This window comes from Strix uralensis, chromosome 5, assembly GCF_047716275.1.
Source record: "Strix uralensis isolate ZFMK-TIS-50842 chromosome 5, bStrUra1, whole genome shotgun sequence".
Taxonomy (NCBI): domain Eukaryota; kingdom Metazoa; phylum Chordata; class Aves; order Strigiformes; family Strigidae; genus Strix; species Strix uralensis.
The window spans coordinates 65,601,876-65,615,814 of record NC_133976.1 but is presented as its reverse complement, the minus strand read 5'-3'; the positions used below and the strand labels follow the sequence as shown (position 1 = coordinate 65,615,814).

General features: G+C 44.4%; 1 protein-coding gene across 3 annotated transcripts in view; it reads left to right on the top strand.

Moving 5' to 3' along the window:
* ST8SIA1 (ST8 alpha-N-acetyl-neuraminide alpha-2,8-sialyltransferase 1) overlaps nucleotides 1-13,939 on the top strand; it is a 146,865-nt gene that overhangs the window by 60,644 nt on the left and 72,282 nt on the right. For all 3 annotated transcript variants that reach the window (XR_012629282.1, XM_074871402.1, XM_074871401.1), the window contains exon 3: nucleotides 12,469-12,578. Coding sequence is in view for 2 of the 3 variants with exons in the window: in XM_074871402.1 (XP_074727503.1) it covers nucleotides 12,469-12,578 (110 nt within the window). In the remaining variant the exon portion in view is untranslated. The remainder of the gene's footprint in view (nucleotides 1-12,468; nucleotides 12,579-13,939) is intronic.

Sequence of the window (13,939 nt, the reverse complement as noted above, 5' to 3'; positions counted from 1 at the left end):
GCCGAGTGTTTCTGTGACTGTTGGCAGAGTTTAGTGATTTGACCTATGAATCAAAGTTTATCCTTCTTATCACACAGGATGAAAGAAAAAATTGAGTTATTCAAGTGTATGAGATTGTGGTTAGGGAAGCCAACAGAGGCAGTTATTTACAAATTCTGGTCAAGCTGTTTCTCAAGGAATGTGTATATTATTTTTACATTTTGTACAGTTTACATGGGACTGGATTGCTCCATGGAACATCTAAATGTGGCTATTTGGAAGGAAGCTCAAGTCCTTCTTGAGGCCTCCCAATTGTGGAAATGTGGGAAGCTATAACATCTTCCAGGATAAGAGACAAGCTTCCCACCCCCAGTAGGCTGAGTTCCTTTCTTAATTAATTGTGAAACAATTCTTCCTTTTAAACATTTTTAATCCAAAGTTTGAGGTCCTTGTGCATTGCAGGTCATAAAGTTTGGATCCAGAAATCTTCCAGAACTTTGGAACTTCCCACCCATTAATGCCTCTTGTCTTACAATGGAGGATTCCCTTCACGTTCCAAGAGCATTCATTGTTTAAAATACAGTTTATGATATACCATCAATAGTCTGTTTTCTAAGATAAACCGTTACAGTCTCCAGACTTGATTTTTTTGTTGTTGTTGTTGTCATAATCCCCACGCTGTATGAAGGCTGATTCCATTGAATTCAATGCCACATTAGCTATTTGAAATGTTCTTTTAATTCATGGCAAGTACTCACTTGCAGTGACTTCATGCTGGGTGGAAGGCTATTAGAGAGCACACTGTTTTGAAGTTTCTACTTAAAGTACAGCTTGAACTAAAAGTCACTGCCGGCTAGTTACTGGTACTCCCATGTTTTTTGTGAATATGCAGCTATGTGGCAAAGTGTTCTCTCTTTTGTGTGGGGTTGCTCAGCAGTTAATATCCCATGTATCCTTTTGGGTTAAGAGGGTTTCATGCAGCAGCAGAGCAATGTGTTCAGTCTCCTAAGTGGTCTTTTGCAGTCCTGTGTCCCTGTATAAATATTTAATGAGATAGTAATCTCATGAAAAATAATACCGCCTGAAGTACATATTTGTGAAGGGCACAAAGTTTATGTGAGCTTGAATGTTTAATTCCACTTCAATCCTTGATAAAAACACTGCTGTCATGACTGAGACACGTTTGCATAGTACTACGGAGAAGCTTACTCCACCTGGACCACTTCTCTTTTGTGCAAGCAGTGAGCTTCAGGTTTCAAAATTTGTTAGTTGGTAGTAACTCTGTGGAGCAAGGAAACTCCTAAAAAGAAGAAGCTGAAGAAGGTAGCTGGAGGTTCATTTTAAGATATCTGTCTTACCTCCTAGAGGGATTGCATAGTCAGTCACTGTCACAGTTTCTTCCTGTAATAATTGCTTTGTAATCAAATATTGGGATTTGGTAGTATCTGAGTCCAGAATTTGAAAAACCATGCTCAGCTTATCTACTGATATTCATAATTAGCATACATAGAGAGGCAGTGTGCTGCATACCTGGGATCAGTCTGGCGGGGGCTCCATTCTGTTCTGTTCCATAAAATGACTATAAGTGTGCTTATACCTATCCCTCTGCTTTGTGGTAGCAGTACAATAGAGGCAAGGTTTTTGGCTTGCTTCTTGCTTAACATTCCACACATTATTTCACATATTAGTGGAATATAGAGAATTTTGTACGAGTTAAAGCTAACACACACATTTAGCAAGTCTCAGTGGAACGTACATTGTGATTCTGACAGATTTTGTGCATGCAAAATACAGCTATGTGCTTTTTTAACACAGCTTTGCGTGAACACAAAACAATTTAGAAATTACATGGCATTCAGTAAATGTGCCAGCAGAATATCAGTGTGGTTTCTCGGTATGTTAAAATGCATGCATCTTCCAGCCCACAACATTCGCTCAAGATTTATGATAAAGATTTTCTCCCTTTCCACCTGTCAAGACACTTTCATTCTAATCCATGTTTCTTCTGTTTCTCTATACAAAATGATTTCTAAATTATTGTTAAATTTTAGATGCATTTCAAACTTTGTACAGTTATTACAATCACTAACTACAAACAGAAAGGCTGGGCTGAAAACAGATTTATGATAGAAAATGTCTGAAGTTATGAATTACTACATGCAAGGCCTTTTAGATAACAGTGCACCCGATTTTAAAGGAAATCTTCCTGAAAAATAAGTCCATTTTTTTATTTTTCAAAATTTTCATTTTTCACTTAAAAAAACCCCAAACCCCAACCCTAAGCATTTTATGGGTGAAACCAGTTATTTTCCCGAGAAAATAACAATTACTTCTAAAGGATAGAAAGAAGGACGTCAGTTGTCTCCCTGTGGTGGCTTAGTGTAGGAGGTGGGCTCCTCTCTTTCTCAGGAGGAGCAGCCCCTCCTGACCTCTGTGATACTTATTACCTTGCCAGCAGTAGTTGCTCCTTGCTCTGGGCTCCTGTCCCCGGGTCAGGGCTGGACTGGAGCTGTTTGGTGGAGGAGAGTGAAAGAAATCACAGAATCCTTTAGGTTGGAAGGGACCTTGAAGATCATCTAGTCCAACCATTAACCTAGCACTGACAGATCCCAGCTACACCATATCCCTCAGTGCTATGTCAACCCGCCGCTTGAACAGCTCCAGGGATGGGGACTCCACCACCTCCCTGGGCAGCCCCTTCCAACGCCTGACTACCCGTTCTGTAAAGAAATACTTCCTAATATCTAGTCTAAACCTTCCCTGGCGCAACTTGAGGCCATTACCCCTTGTCCTATCGCTTGTTACTTGGTTAAAGAGACTCATCCCCAGCTCTCTGCAACCTCCTTGCAGGTAGTTGTAGAGGGCGATGAGGTCTCCCCTCAGCCTCCTCTTCTCCAGACTAAACACCCCCAGTTCCCTCAGCCGCTCCTCGTACGACATGTGCTCCAGACCCTTCACCAGCTTCGTTGCCCTTCTCTGGACACGCTCGAGTAATTCAATGTCCTTTTTGTAGCGAGGGGCCCAAAACTGAACACAGGAATCGAGGTGCGGCCTCACCAGTGCCAAGTACAGGGGTAAGATCCCTTCCCTGTCCCTGCTGGCCACGCTATTTCTGATACAGGCCAGGATGCCATTGGCCTTCTTGGCCACCTGGGCACACTGCTGGCTCATGTTCAGCCTGCTGTCAATCAACACCCCCAGGTCCCTCTCTGACTGGCAGCTCTCCAGCCACTCCTCCCCAAGCCTGTAGCACTGCTGGGGGTTGTTGTGGCCCAAGTGCAGCACCCGGCATTTGGCCTTATTGAAACTCCTCCAGTTGGCCTTAGCCCATCGCTCCAGCCTGTCCAGATCTCTCTGCAGAGCCTCCCTACCCTCGAGCAGATCAACACTCCCACCCAGCTTGGTGTCGTCTGCAAACTTACTGAGGGTGCACTCGATCCCCTCGTCGAGATCATCAATAAAGATGTGAAACAGGAGTGGCCCCAAAACCGAGCCCTGGGGGACACCACTCATGACCGGCCGCTAACTGGATTTAACTCCGTTCACCACAAGTCTTTGGGCCCGGCCATCCAGCCAGTTTTTTACCCAGCAAAGCGTGCAATCATCCAAGCCTCGAGCAGCCAGTTTTGCCAGGAGAATGCTGTGGGAAACGGGGTCAAAGGCCTTGCTAAAGTCAAGGTAAACTACATCCACAGCCTTTCCCTCATCCAATAAGCAGGTCACTCTGTCATAGAAGGAGATCAGGTTTGTCAAGCAGGACCTGCCTTTCATAAACCCATGCTGACTGGGCCTGATCATCTGGTTGTCCCGCATGTGTTGTATGATGGTACTCTGGATGAGCTGCTCCATCAGCTTCCCGGGCACTGAAGTCAAGCTGACAGGCCTGTAATTTCCCGGATCATCCTTCCGACCTTTCTTATAGATGGGTGTCACATTGGCCAATTTCCAATCTGTCGGGACCTCCCCGGTCAGCCAGGACTGCTGGTAAATGATGGAAAGCGGCTTGGTGAGCACCCCAGCCAGCTCCTTCAGCACCCTCGGGTGTATCCCATCCGGTCCCATAGACTTGTGTATGTCTATGTGATGCAGTAGGTCACTGACTGTCTCCTGGATTGTGGGGGGGTCGTTCTCCCAGTCTCTGTCCTCTGGCTGAGGAGACTGAATTCCCTCAAATGCAGGGAACCACAGCCACCCTCCACATTCCCTTACAGAGAATAGGCCATCCCTGACATTGTTTTTTTGGATCTGGTTGCCATCAAGCTGTCATGTCTTGACAGCTCTGTGGGAGGAACAAAAGGCCCATCAGACCGAAGATGTCTTGTAAACAGTGAAGAAGATGCATTTGCCACCCTGCCATATCTGACAGCATAAAAAACCAAGGCCGTGTTACCTGTGTCTGACAGAGTGCCAGCTGCATCCTTATGGAAATGTGCAAGAAAATGTTTTATTAAGAACTGAATTTGGCTTCTCATTAACTCTCAGGATTTTGCTGGCTCCTTAGGAAAATCAGTAGAACAATGCCCTTCTCATCAGGATGCTGCTGTCTCAAAAGGGACAGTAAAATCTCAGCATCTCTTGCAAATCAAAATGCTTATTTAGAAAAACATTTTATTCTAATTTATGTTCTCAGTGTTTTCAGTGTTTTTGACATCTTCAGCATTAAATCACAGGCTGAATACTGTAATTTTTCCTGTTTTCCCAGTAAGGACTTGGTTACTGATTAAAGCCTTTGGCAGGGAGTGGGCAAAAATCAATGCATTAACAACCTAACAGTGAAATCAAAGTGAATTAGAGTAGCATTATCTAAACCAAATTATATTATATTAGTACTCTGTAATGTTCTCTTAACTGATGACAATGATTTATTTCTACTTAGATGAATGATGAAACTAATCAGTGAATTGCTGGATAGATGCTTTGTTAAATTAGTCCCATATTCAATTGGGAGTCTTTAATCTATTGCTTTGTGTGTTTATTTGTCATTGAATTCACAGTGGGATGTGCAGGTTCTTCTTTCGTTTACATGAATACAAACTAGAACATCTTCATTGATTATCAGTGGAGTTTCATTGCTTTAAACCAGGGAAAATGAGACAATAGGGCCTTTCCATCTGGTTTTGTTTGGAGATGCTTTTTTAAAATTATTTGGACCTACTTTTTAAAATTATTTGAAATTTATTTTTAAAGGGAATTCAGCCCGCTTATATCCAATGTACAAGGTGGTTTTAGTTAACAGTATTTGCTAATTCTGTGGTAATGATTGCTTAAAAACAGGGATGAGTTGGTCATTTATTTTTACATTTTCTCTGTTACACTAGATGAACTGATACTGTGCTACTTTTTTCTAGTCCACCCACAAGACTTTGGCTGTTCATTAAAATTTTATGAATGAAGAAAATAACAAATGTGTTGACAATGAAAATAACAGTTTCAGGAAACTAGTATTAATGGAAATGCTTTTGTTACAACTTTACAGTCCAAGCCAGCACTTGTTAGACAGTTCTAAGGAGAAAAACAACTTGAGCTTTTTGTGAGCATTTAGCATAAATGACAGCTGGGTCTTCACAATGTGAGAACTTATATGCTGTTAACTATGAACTGACAATTCCCCTAGCAAAGAGTTACACTGTGGGAGATAAAGAAGGAAAGCATGAGAAGGTTTTTGCAAGTCCTGTGAAATATATTTTGCTGGTAATTGAAACCTAGAAGCAAACTTGGGTGTACTATATAGTATTATCTCCAAATAGCACCATAACCTTAAAAATATAACACTCTTGATTTGAAAATTGCCTCTTGCTGAGATTACAAGTAATACCCAAGTCTATGTTACTAAAAAGTAAAACTGTTTTAATTCTGGAGCAAGTTGTAACATTTTTCTAAACCTTCAACCCCAACATAGCATTCAAAAAATCTGAAGGCAGATCACCCACACCATGAAGATAGCATAAAATCACTTGGCATGAGGAAACAAATCATAATTGGAGTCCATCTTTGATGGTTTTTACCCTTAGAGGAAAAAAATAACTCCAGGTTTTGATAATTAATTAAATATTAAATTCAACCTTAAATCCACGGTACATAACCTGACAAGCCAGCAGTAGGAACAGCGAGAGGATGCAGGGAAACATCTTGAAAGCCCACTAGTGATGTGGAAAGCTTAGGACTGGGACTACCTTTCTGTTAATTGTGTTGCAATTTTACTTAAGTTGTTTGTACCTCCTGTTTTGGGCAGCCCAAAGGAAGGAATGAGCTGAATGCTTATGGGAAGTTACAGAACGAAGCCCACAACTTTTTAGCTTTGAAGAACTTCTAAGTGCCTTTATCTGTGTTATCTGTCCCATGAGTGTCCTTTGGATGTGGAGGAGAGGGAAGTGTGCCATCGCATTAACATCCCTGCAGCGGGTTGGGTATGCTGCTAACTAGATTACAGGATGATGATTTCCTAACAGTTTCAAAGCCCAGAAGCCTCTTCCTTTGAAAGAGGGAAGAGAGAAATACCTTTTGTAGAGAGAAAAAGGAGCCATATGTTTCATAGTCGCTGATGGGCAACACTTGAGTTTAAGACTTGTATGATTTGCGTATAACCAGGCAGTTTGTTTGGACAGAGGGGCTCAGGGCAGAGTTCCTGAAATGTCCCTGCGGTCTCAGCAGTAATATAGATCTGTGATGTAAATGTTTGAAGAAAAGTCATGTGCAAGATAACAAATGCAGGTTTCTCCCAGGTCATCCTAAGCAGTTGCTCTTTATTAAGCTCAAAGCAGCTGAAATCCCATCAAGCAGCAGGGACACTTAATCCTTAGGCCTTTACACCACCACCCCACCCCGCTCCACCCTGTTATGGTACTGAAACTAGGTCTTCAGCATAATGTCTGTAGAAAGTTTGTAAGTATGTTCTTCTGGAAAATGCATCTGTTGAACATTTTAAACTAAATGGTGGTGGGTAGACTCTGTCCGATGTCTGTGCCGTGTCCTGAATTTTCTGCTGGAGGAGGCAAAAACTTCTGTGGGCTCTCGTTGGCATGGTGGCTTTTCACAGAAAACTGTGTTCAGCCTGGTTTTCCTCCTATGTCCGTAGAGTGAGTGGATTTCTTCACAGGTTAGGCAGAGGGACAATCACAGTGGTGATTATATCTGTCCCTTCTACTTTCCTTCGACTCCCTCAAATCACCCTGGCAGCCCTTATCCTGTTCTTTTGTTTCCTGGACTCTCTGAAGGACAAGAGTTTCAAAACTTCACATGCTTTTGGAAACAAAAGTATGTATGCAAATGACAACTAAAATTATCATCTCTGAGCATAACAATATAAGCCTCCCTTGAAAGACAGCAAATCATCTCAAGCAATATCAAAGGCTGTTTGCAACTCACAGAATTTTGAAGCATTTAGTAACTCCTGAATGTTTATTTTTGGGGTCTATAAGCCACTCAACATGTACTAAAGCAACAGAATTTATGTGACAGTGTCCACAACTCTTAAAAGCAAGAGTTAATGGCTGCTGCCTCTGTGATTTGTCACAGCCTTGCCTGTGTATAACTAGCTGTCTTCAAAGGAGCCTTGATATACCTTGAATAAGAAAGGTACACAGAATCACAGAATCAACTAGGTTGGAAAGGACCTTGAAGATCATCTAGTTCAACCATTAACCTAACACTGACAGTTCCCATCTACACCATATCTCTCAGCGCTATGTCAACCCTACTCTTAAACACCTCCAGGGATGGGGACTCCACCACCTCCCTGGGCAGCCCCTTCCAATGCCTAACAACCCGTTCTGTAAAGAAATACTTCCTGACATCTAGTCTAAACCTTCCCTGGTGCAACTTGAGGTCATTCCCTCTTGTCCTATCGCTTGTTACTTGGTTAAAGAGACTCATCCCCAGCTCTCTGCAACCTCCTTGCAGGTAGTTGTAGAGGGCGATGAGGTCTCCCCTCAGCCTCCTCTTCTCCAGACTAAACACCCCCAGTTCCCTCAGCCGCTCCTCGTATGACCTGTGCTCCAGACCCTGCACCAGCTTCGTTGCCCTTCTCTGGACACGCTCGAGTAATTCAATGTCCTTTTTGTAGCGAGGGGCCCAAAACTGAACACAGTAATCGAGGTGCGGCCTCACCAGTGCCGAGTACAGGGGTAAGATCCCTTCCCTGTCCCTGCTGGCCATGTTATTTCTGATACAGGCCAGGATGCCATTGGCCTTCTTGGCCACCTGGGCACACTGCTGGCTCATGTTCAGCCGGCTGTCAATCAACACCTCCAGGTCCCTCTCTGACTGGCAGCTCTCCAGCCACTCCTCCCCAAGCCTGTAGCACTGCTGGGGGTTGTTGTGACCCAAGTGCAGCACCCGGCATTTGGCCTTATTGAACTTCATACAGTTGGCCTTAGCCCATCGCTCCAGCCTGTCCAGATCTCTCTGCAGAGCCTCCCTACCCTCGAGCAGATCAACACTCCTACCCAGCTTGGTGTCGTCTGCAAACTTACTGAGGGTGCACTCGATCCCCTCGTCTAGATCATCAGTAAAGATGTTAAACAAGAGTGGCCTCAAAACCGAGCCCTGGGGGACGCGTTATTTATAAAACATACTCCTCTACATTTCCTCTGATTCCCATCCCCTCCATCCCCCATGTACTGTGTATGTGAGCTCTTGTTTGGTCAGGATCACCTCAGAGATGAGATGTCCTTTGAATTTCAAGATATGCTCCTTATTTAATAACTGTGTAAATTAAAATATATTCTTGAGAAAGCAAATGCAGTACAAGAATGCAGCTGCGTACTTAGTATTGCTCTGCCGTGCTGTCACTGGGTTCCTACCAGTGGCTGGGCCTCAGGAAACTAAAATTTATTTTTCTGCTTTAGCATATCTTAATCCAGAGTTAGGATAAACGAAATGCTTTAATGTTTTCCATTAGAAAGCAGGTTGTGGCTTTATACTAGCTGAATGAAATCTAGTTTTCTGAGAAAAGAAGATAAAGCAAATCTAAGAAAAGAAATAAGACAGTAGAAATAAGTTCTGTCAAATACAGACTTTGTGCTATAATGCTGTGTCTGTTTTCTGGACCATGTACATTGTTCCAGTGCCTGGTGAATAAATGATGCAGTGTTAGATGTTGCTCTGTACATGTAAGTGAGGACAAGTGCTGCTGCTGTTCTACCTTGTCCTCCTGGAGAGGAGAATTGTTTTGTGATTCTGCATCCTGTTGCTGTGGCATCTGCATTCTCAGAGGCCTGGTGCAATAAATTCTGTCTCTACTGCAAAGTCAGGTTTTGACAGGTTTGATAAATAAAAAATCCCTGCACGATTTTTTTGCATGAGGAGAATATTAACTCTTGTATTGTAGACAAATTCCATTCTGTAACTAAATCACACTGCTTTAAATTCACATGTCTTTTCACCATCCTTTGTTTTTTTATATGCTGGGCTGTGCTGATGCACTGTGTACTGTTTAAATGACTGTCCTGACCTCACTAAAGGTGAATAACTAGGGCACAGCAATCATGAAATAATAGAGTTCTCTATTCTTAGAGAGGCCAGGAAAGGGCTAAGCAGGACTGACATCCTGGACTTCCAAAGGGCTGACTTTGTCTTGTTTAGGCACCAGCTTGACAGGATCCCTTGGGAGATGGTCCTGAAGGGTATAGGGGTCCAAGAAGGCTGGGCGCTCTTTAAAAAGGAAGTGTTAATGGCTCAGGAGCAGGCAGTCCCCAGGTGCTCTAAGAGGAGCAGGCGGCACAGAAGACCACCCTGGCTGAACAGGGAGCTTTGGCTGCAACTCAAGGAGAAAAGGAGAGTTTACAGCCTTTGGAGGAAGGGGCTAGCCACTCACAGTGATTACAAAGAGGCTGTGAGGCTATGCAGGGCAGAAATCAGGAGGTCTAAAGCCCAGCTAGAAATTAATCTGGCTTCAGCAATCAAAGATAACAAGAAATGTTTCTATAAGTATGTCAATAGCAAAAGAAAGACCAGGGAGAGCCTCCATCCCCTGCTAGATGCTGAAGGAAACTTGGTAGCAAGTGATGAGGGGAAGGCTGAGGTACTTAATGCCTTCTTTGCCTCAGTCTTTAATAACAAGACTAGTTGTATTGAGGGAATCCAGCCCCCTCAGCCAGATGATAGAGACTGGGAGAACGACCCCCCCGCAATCCAGGAGACAGTCAGTGACCTACTGCATCACATAGACACACACAAGTCTATGGGACCGGACGGGATACACCCGAGGGTGCTGAAGGAGCTGGCTGGGGTGCTCGCCAAGCCGCTTTCCATCATTTACCAGCAGTCCTGGCTGACCGGGGAGGTCCTGACAGATTGGAAATTTGCCAATGTGACACCCATCTATAAGAAGGGTCAGAAGGATGATCCAGGAAATTACAGGCCTGTCAGCTTGACGTCGGTACCCGGGAAGCTGATGGAGCAGCTCATCCAGAGTACCATCATACAACACATGTGGGACAACCAGATGATCAGGCCCAGTCAGCATGGGTTTATGAAAGGCAGGTCCTGCTTGACAAACCTGATCTCCTTCTACGACAGGGTGATCTGCTTATTGGATGAGGGAAAGGCTGTGGATGTTGTTTACCTTGACTTCAGTAAGGCCTTTGACCCCGTTTCCCACAGCATTCTCCTGGCAAAACTGGCTGCTCGAGGCTTGGATGATTGCACGCTTTGCTGGGTAAAAAACTGGCTGGATGGCCGGGCCCAAAGACCTGTGGTGAACGGAGTTAAATCCAGTTGGTGGCCGGTCATGAGTGGTGTCCCCCAGGGCTCGGTTTTGGGGCCACTCCTGTTTCACATCTTTATTGATGATCTCGACGAGGGGATCGAGTGCACCCTCAGTAAGTTTGCAGACGACACCAAGCTGGGTGGGAGTGTTGATCTGCTCGAGGGAAGGGAGGCTCTGCAGAGAGATCTGGACAGGCTGGAGCGATGGGCTAAGGCCAACTGTAGGAGTTTCAATAAGGCCAAATGCCGGGTGCTGCACTTGGGCCACAACAACCCCCAGCAGTGCTACAGGCTTGGGGAGGAGTGGCTGGAGAGCTGCCAGTCAGAGAGGGACCTGGGGGTGTTGATTGACAGCCGGCTGAACATGAGCCAGCAGTGTGCCCAGGTGGCCAAGAAGGCCAATGGCATCCTGGCCTGTATCAGAAATAGCGTGGCCAGCAGGGACAGGGAAGGGATCTTACCCCTGTACTTGGCACTGGTGAGGCCGCACCTCGATTCCTGTGTTCAGTTTTGGGCCCCTCACTACAAAAAGGACATTGAATGACTCGAGCGTGTCCAGAGAAGGGCAGCGAAGCTGGTGAAGGGTCTGGAGCACATGTCGTACGAGGAGCGGCTGAGGGAACTGGGGGTGTTTAGTCTGGAGAAGAGGAGGCTGAGGGGAGACCTCATCGCCCTCTACAACTACCTGCAAGGAGGTTGCAGAGAGCTGGGGATGAGTCTCTTTAACCAAGTAATAAGTGATAGAACAAGAGGTAATGGCCTCAAGTTGTGCCAGGGAAGGTTTAGACTGGATATTAGGAAGCATTTCTTTACAGAACGGGTTGTTAGGCATTGGAATGGGCTCCCCAGGGAGGTGGTGGAGTCCCCATCCCTGGAGGTGTTCAAGCGGCGGGTTGACATAGCGCTGAGGGATATGGTGTAGATGGGAACTGTCAGTGTTAGGTTAATGGTTGAACTAGATGATCTTCAAGGTCCTTTCCAACCTAGTTGATTCTGTGATTCTAACTTGGGGCTGACAGGAAGATGTCCCACTCATAGTTTTGAGATCCTCTGGAATGAAGAAGACTGTATGGATCTAATTTATTACTGTGTTTGATGCATAGGATAGCATGACAATTTGACCTTGTACTTTTATGCCCTGCTAAGCAGCTACAAGAGCTCCTTAGTTAAAATGGTCCCTTTCTGATTGTAATTTATGCTGTGCTTGGGGAGCTGAGTGTGTAAGGAGCTGCTGTCAAGCTCTAAATATCTTTGCCTAAGGCTTCAGAGTGACTCGTCCCAGGGACAACCGTGGAGGGAGCCAGGGTGACTCCTGATTTCCAGTGCCCTTCTGTCATCACCTCATTCCTTGTTCCTTCCTTTCTTTCTTCCCCAGAGCTGTCTATTGTATATCAGCTCAGGAAGGTCACTTTCATGGATTTTGTTTTTTCTTTTTTTCCTGGTTGTCTTATTTCCCCTGTGTCCTTGCAGCTTGGCTAGAAGGCTCGTTCTGAACTGACCACCTGACTTGGTCAGTATCTGCATCAGGACTTTAGGCAGTTTTCATTTTTCAGAGATGTTATCTTCTGTATCATGTTTGTTGTGTCCTGGTTTGACAAGTGGGGATAAGACCTGTCCTATATCTACTTACCAGCTAATTTCTGTACTGCGCCCCACCCCCCCCCAGCTCCTAATTCTTTTGTCACTTTGAGTTCTGCCAGCTCCCTGGGTTCTCCAGGAGTGGCTGCTACAAAGATGTGTGTGTTCTCCTCTGTAAAACCGGTCCTTGTTTTGTGTTGCTAGGCTACTCCCTTCCAGCTGCCACTGAAGAAATGCTCTGTGGTGGGAAACGGTGGGATCCTGAAAAAGAGCGGCTGCGGCAAACAAATAGATCAAGCAGATTTTGTCATGCGGTAAGACAGAAACCTCAATGACACATTGTCTCCCCTTCCCCCTGCTAAGTCTTGGAATTTCAAAGCTATTCAGTTGCGATTAATCAATTATAATTTGCCTTGTTTCCCGCAGCCCCCCCCCCGCCCCCGTCCTTTGCAGATTGCTTTACAGAAGTGATTTGGCTAAAAGTGTGAGGAGAGGCAAAAAAGAGAGTTTCGACTGTCTTCTGCAGATGGCTGTGTAGTGAGGGGGGCAGTCTGCAGATGGGTGGGTTAAGGTTGTGACAGATTGTGCAGTGTCAGAGAGAGGGACGGAAGCGCTGTTTTTCTCTTTAATGATGCAGCTTATGCAGGGTCTCATCCTGCAATGTGCTCTGTCCTCTGCAACTCTAAACTCATATGCAACCCATTGAACTCAAGATGAGTAGGTACTGACTTATGGGGTGAGGCTTAAGAAGTAAGTTGGAACAAGCTAAAATGTTCCTATGTTTTTCTTCCCTCAAGACTGATTTCTGACTGACTGGGGAAAGGCCAAACCTCTTTCCTTGTTGCAGGTTTTTTGGGATTCCTCACCTTTCCTTTCCCTCCAACCTTCCTGAACTTACAAGAACCTGTCAGGAGGGATGTTGAACCAGCTACTGCTTTCGTGATTGAATTTGGCACTTTCTAAGTCTGCATTCTTTAAGGAAGAAAGACAGAAATTAGTTCCTTCCTGTTAAACATGAACAAGAACAACATTGTGGGGGAGAAACTGGGGGAATGCTCCCAAAGAGATGAGAAATGAACACTTGCTTTAGCAAGTCTCCTTATTGGATCCTGATGGCTTATTATAAAGCCATACAAATTTGCTGCAAACCAAAGAGCATTACTGTAATTTCTGGTTTGCATCTAAAAGAACAAAAATGCCTTCAATGTTAAATCAAAGAAATACAACAAACTAAAGGCAAAAGGAAACCTGTACTTAGAGCATTCACAGAAGAGAAGATGTAAGGCACAGGGGGAGAGAAGCAGTGTGCTGATTGCCATTACTGAAAAACTCCTTAGGTGTTCCACAGACTAAATATAAGAAACTGCAGGGTATATACCATGGTAATATTATCTAGATGCAATGGGGAATTGAAATGCTGCAGGAGCAATCAGTTACAAAAACAATAGAAACTTTTTTAAAAAAACAGCAGTTGTAGCTTGATCAGAAAAATCCTTTTCTCTCCGGGGAGGGTAAAGCAACCATATCTGTACAGAATTTATTCTGAATTGGAAATAAGTGATAGGGAGAATCCTGCAAAAATCCCAGTAGCTGCCTGCAGGCTGTACTATATTAGTGATGTGCAGTCGTATTTATAGAAAGTGTTTCAGTTCTTTTGGGTTAGAAACTAATACAC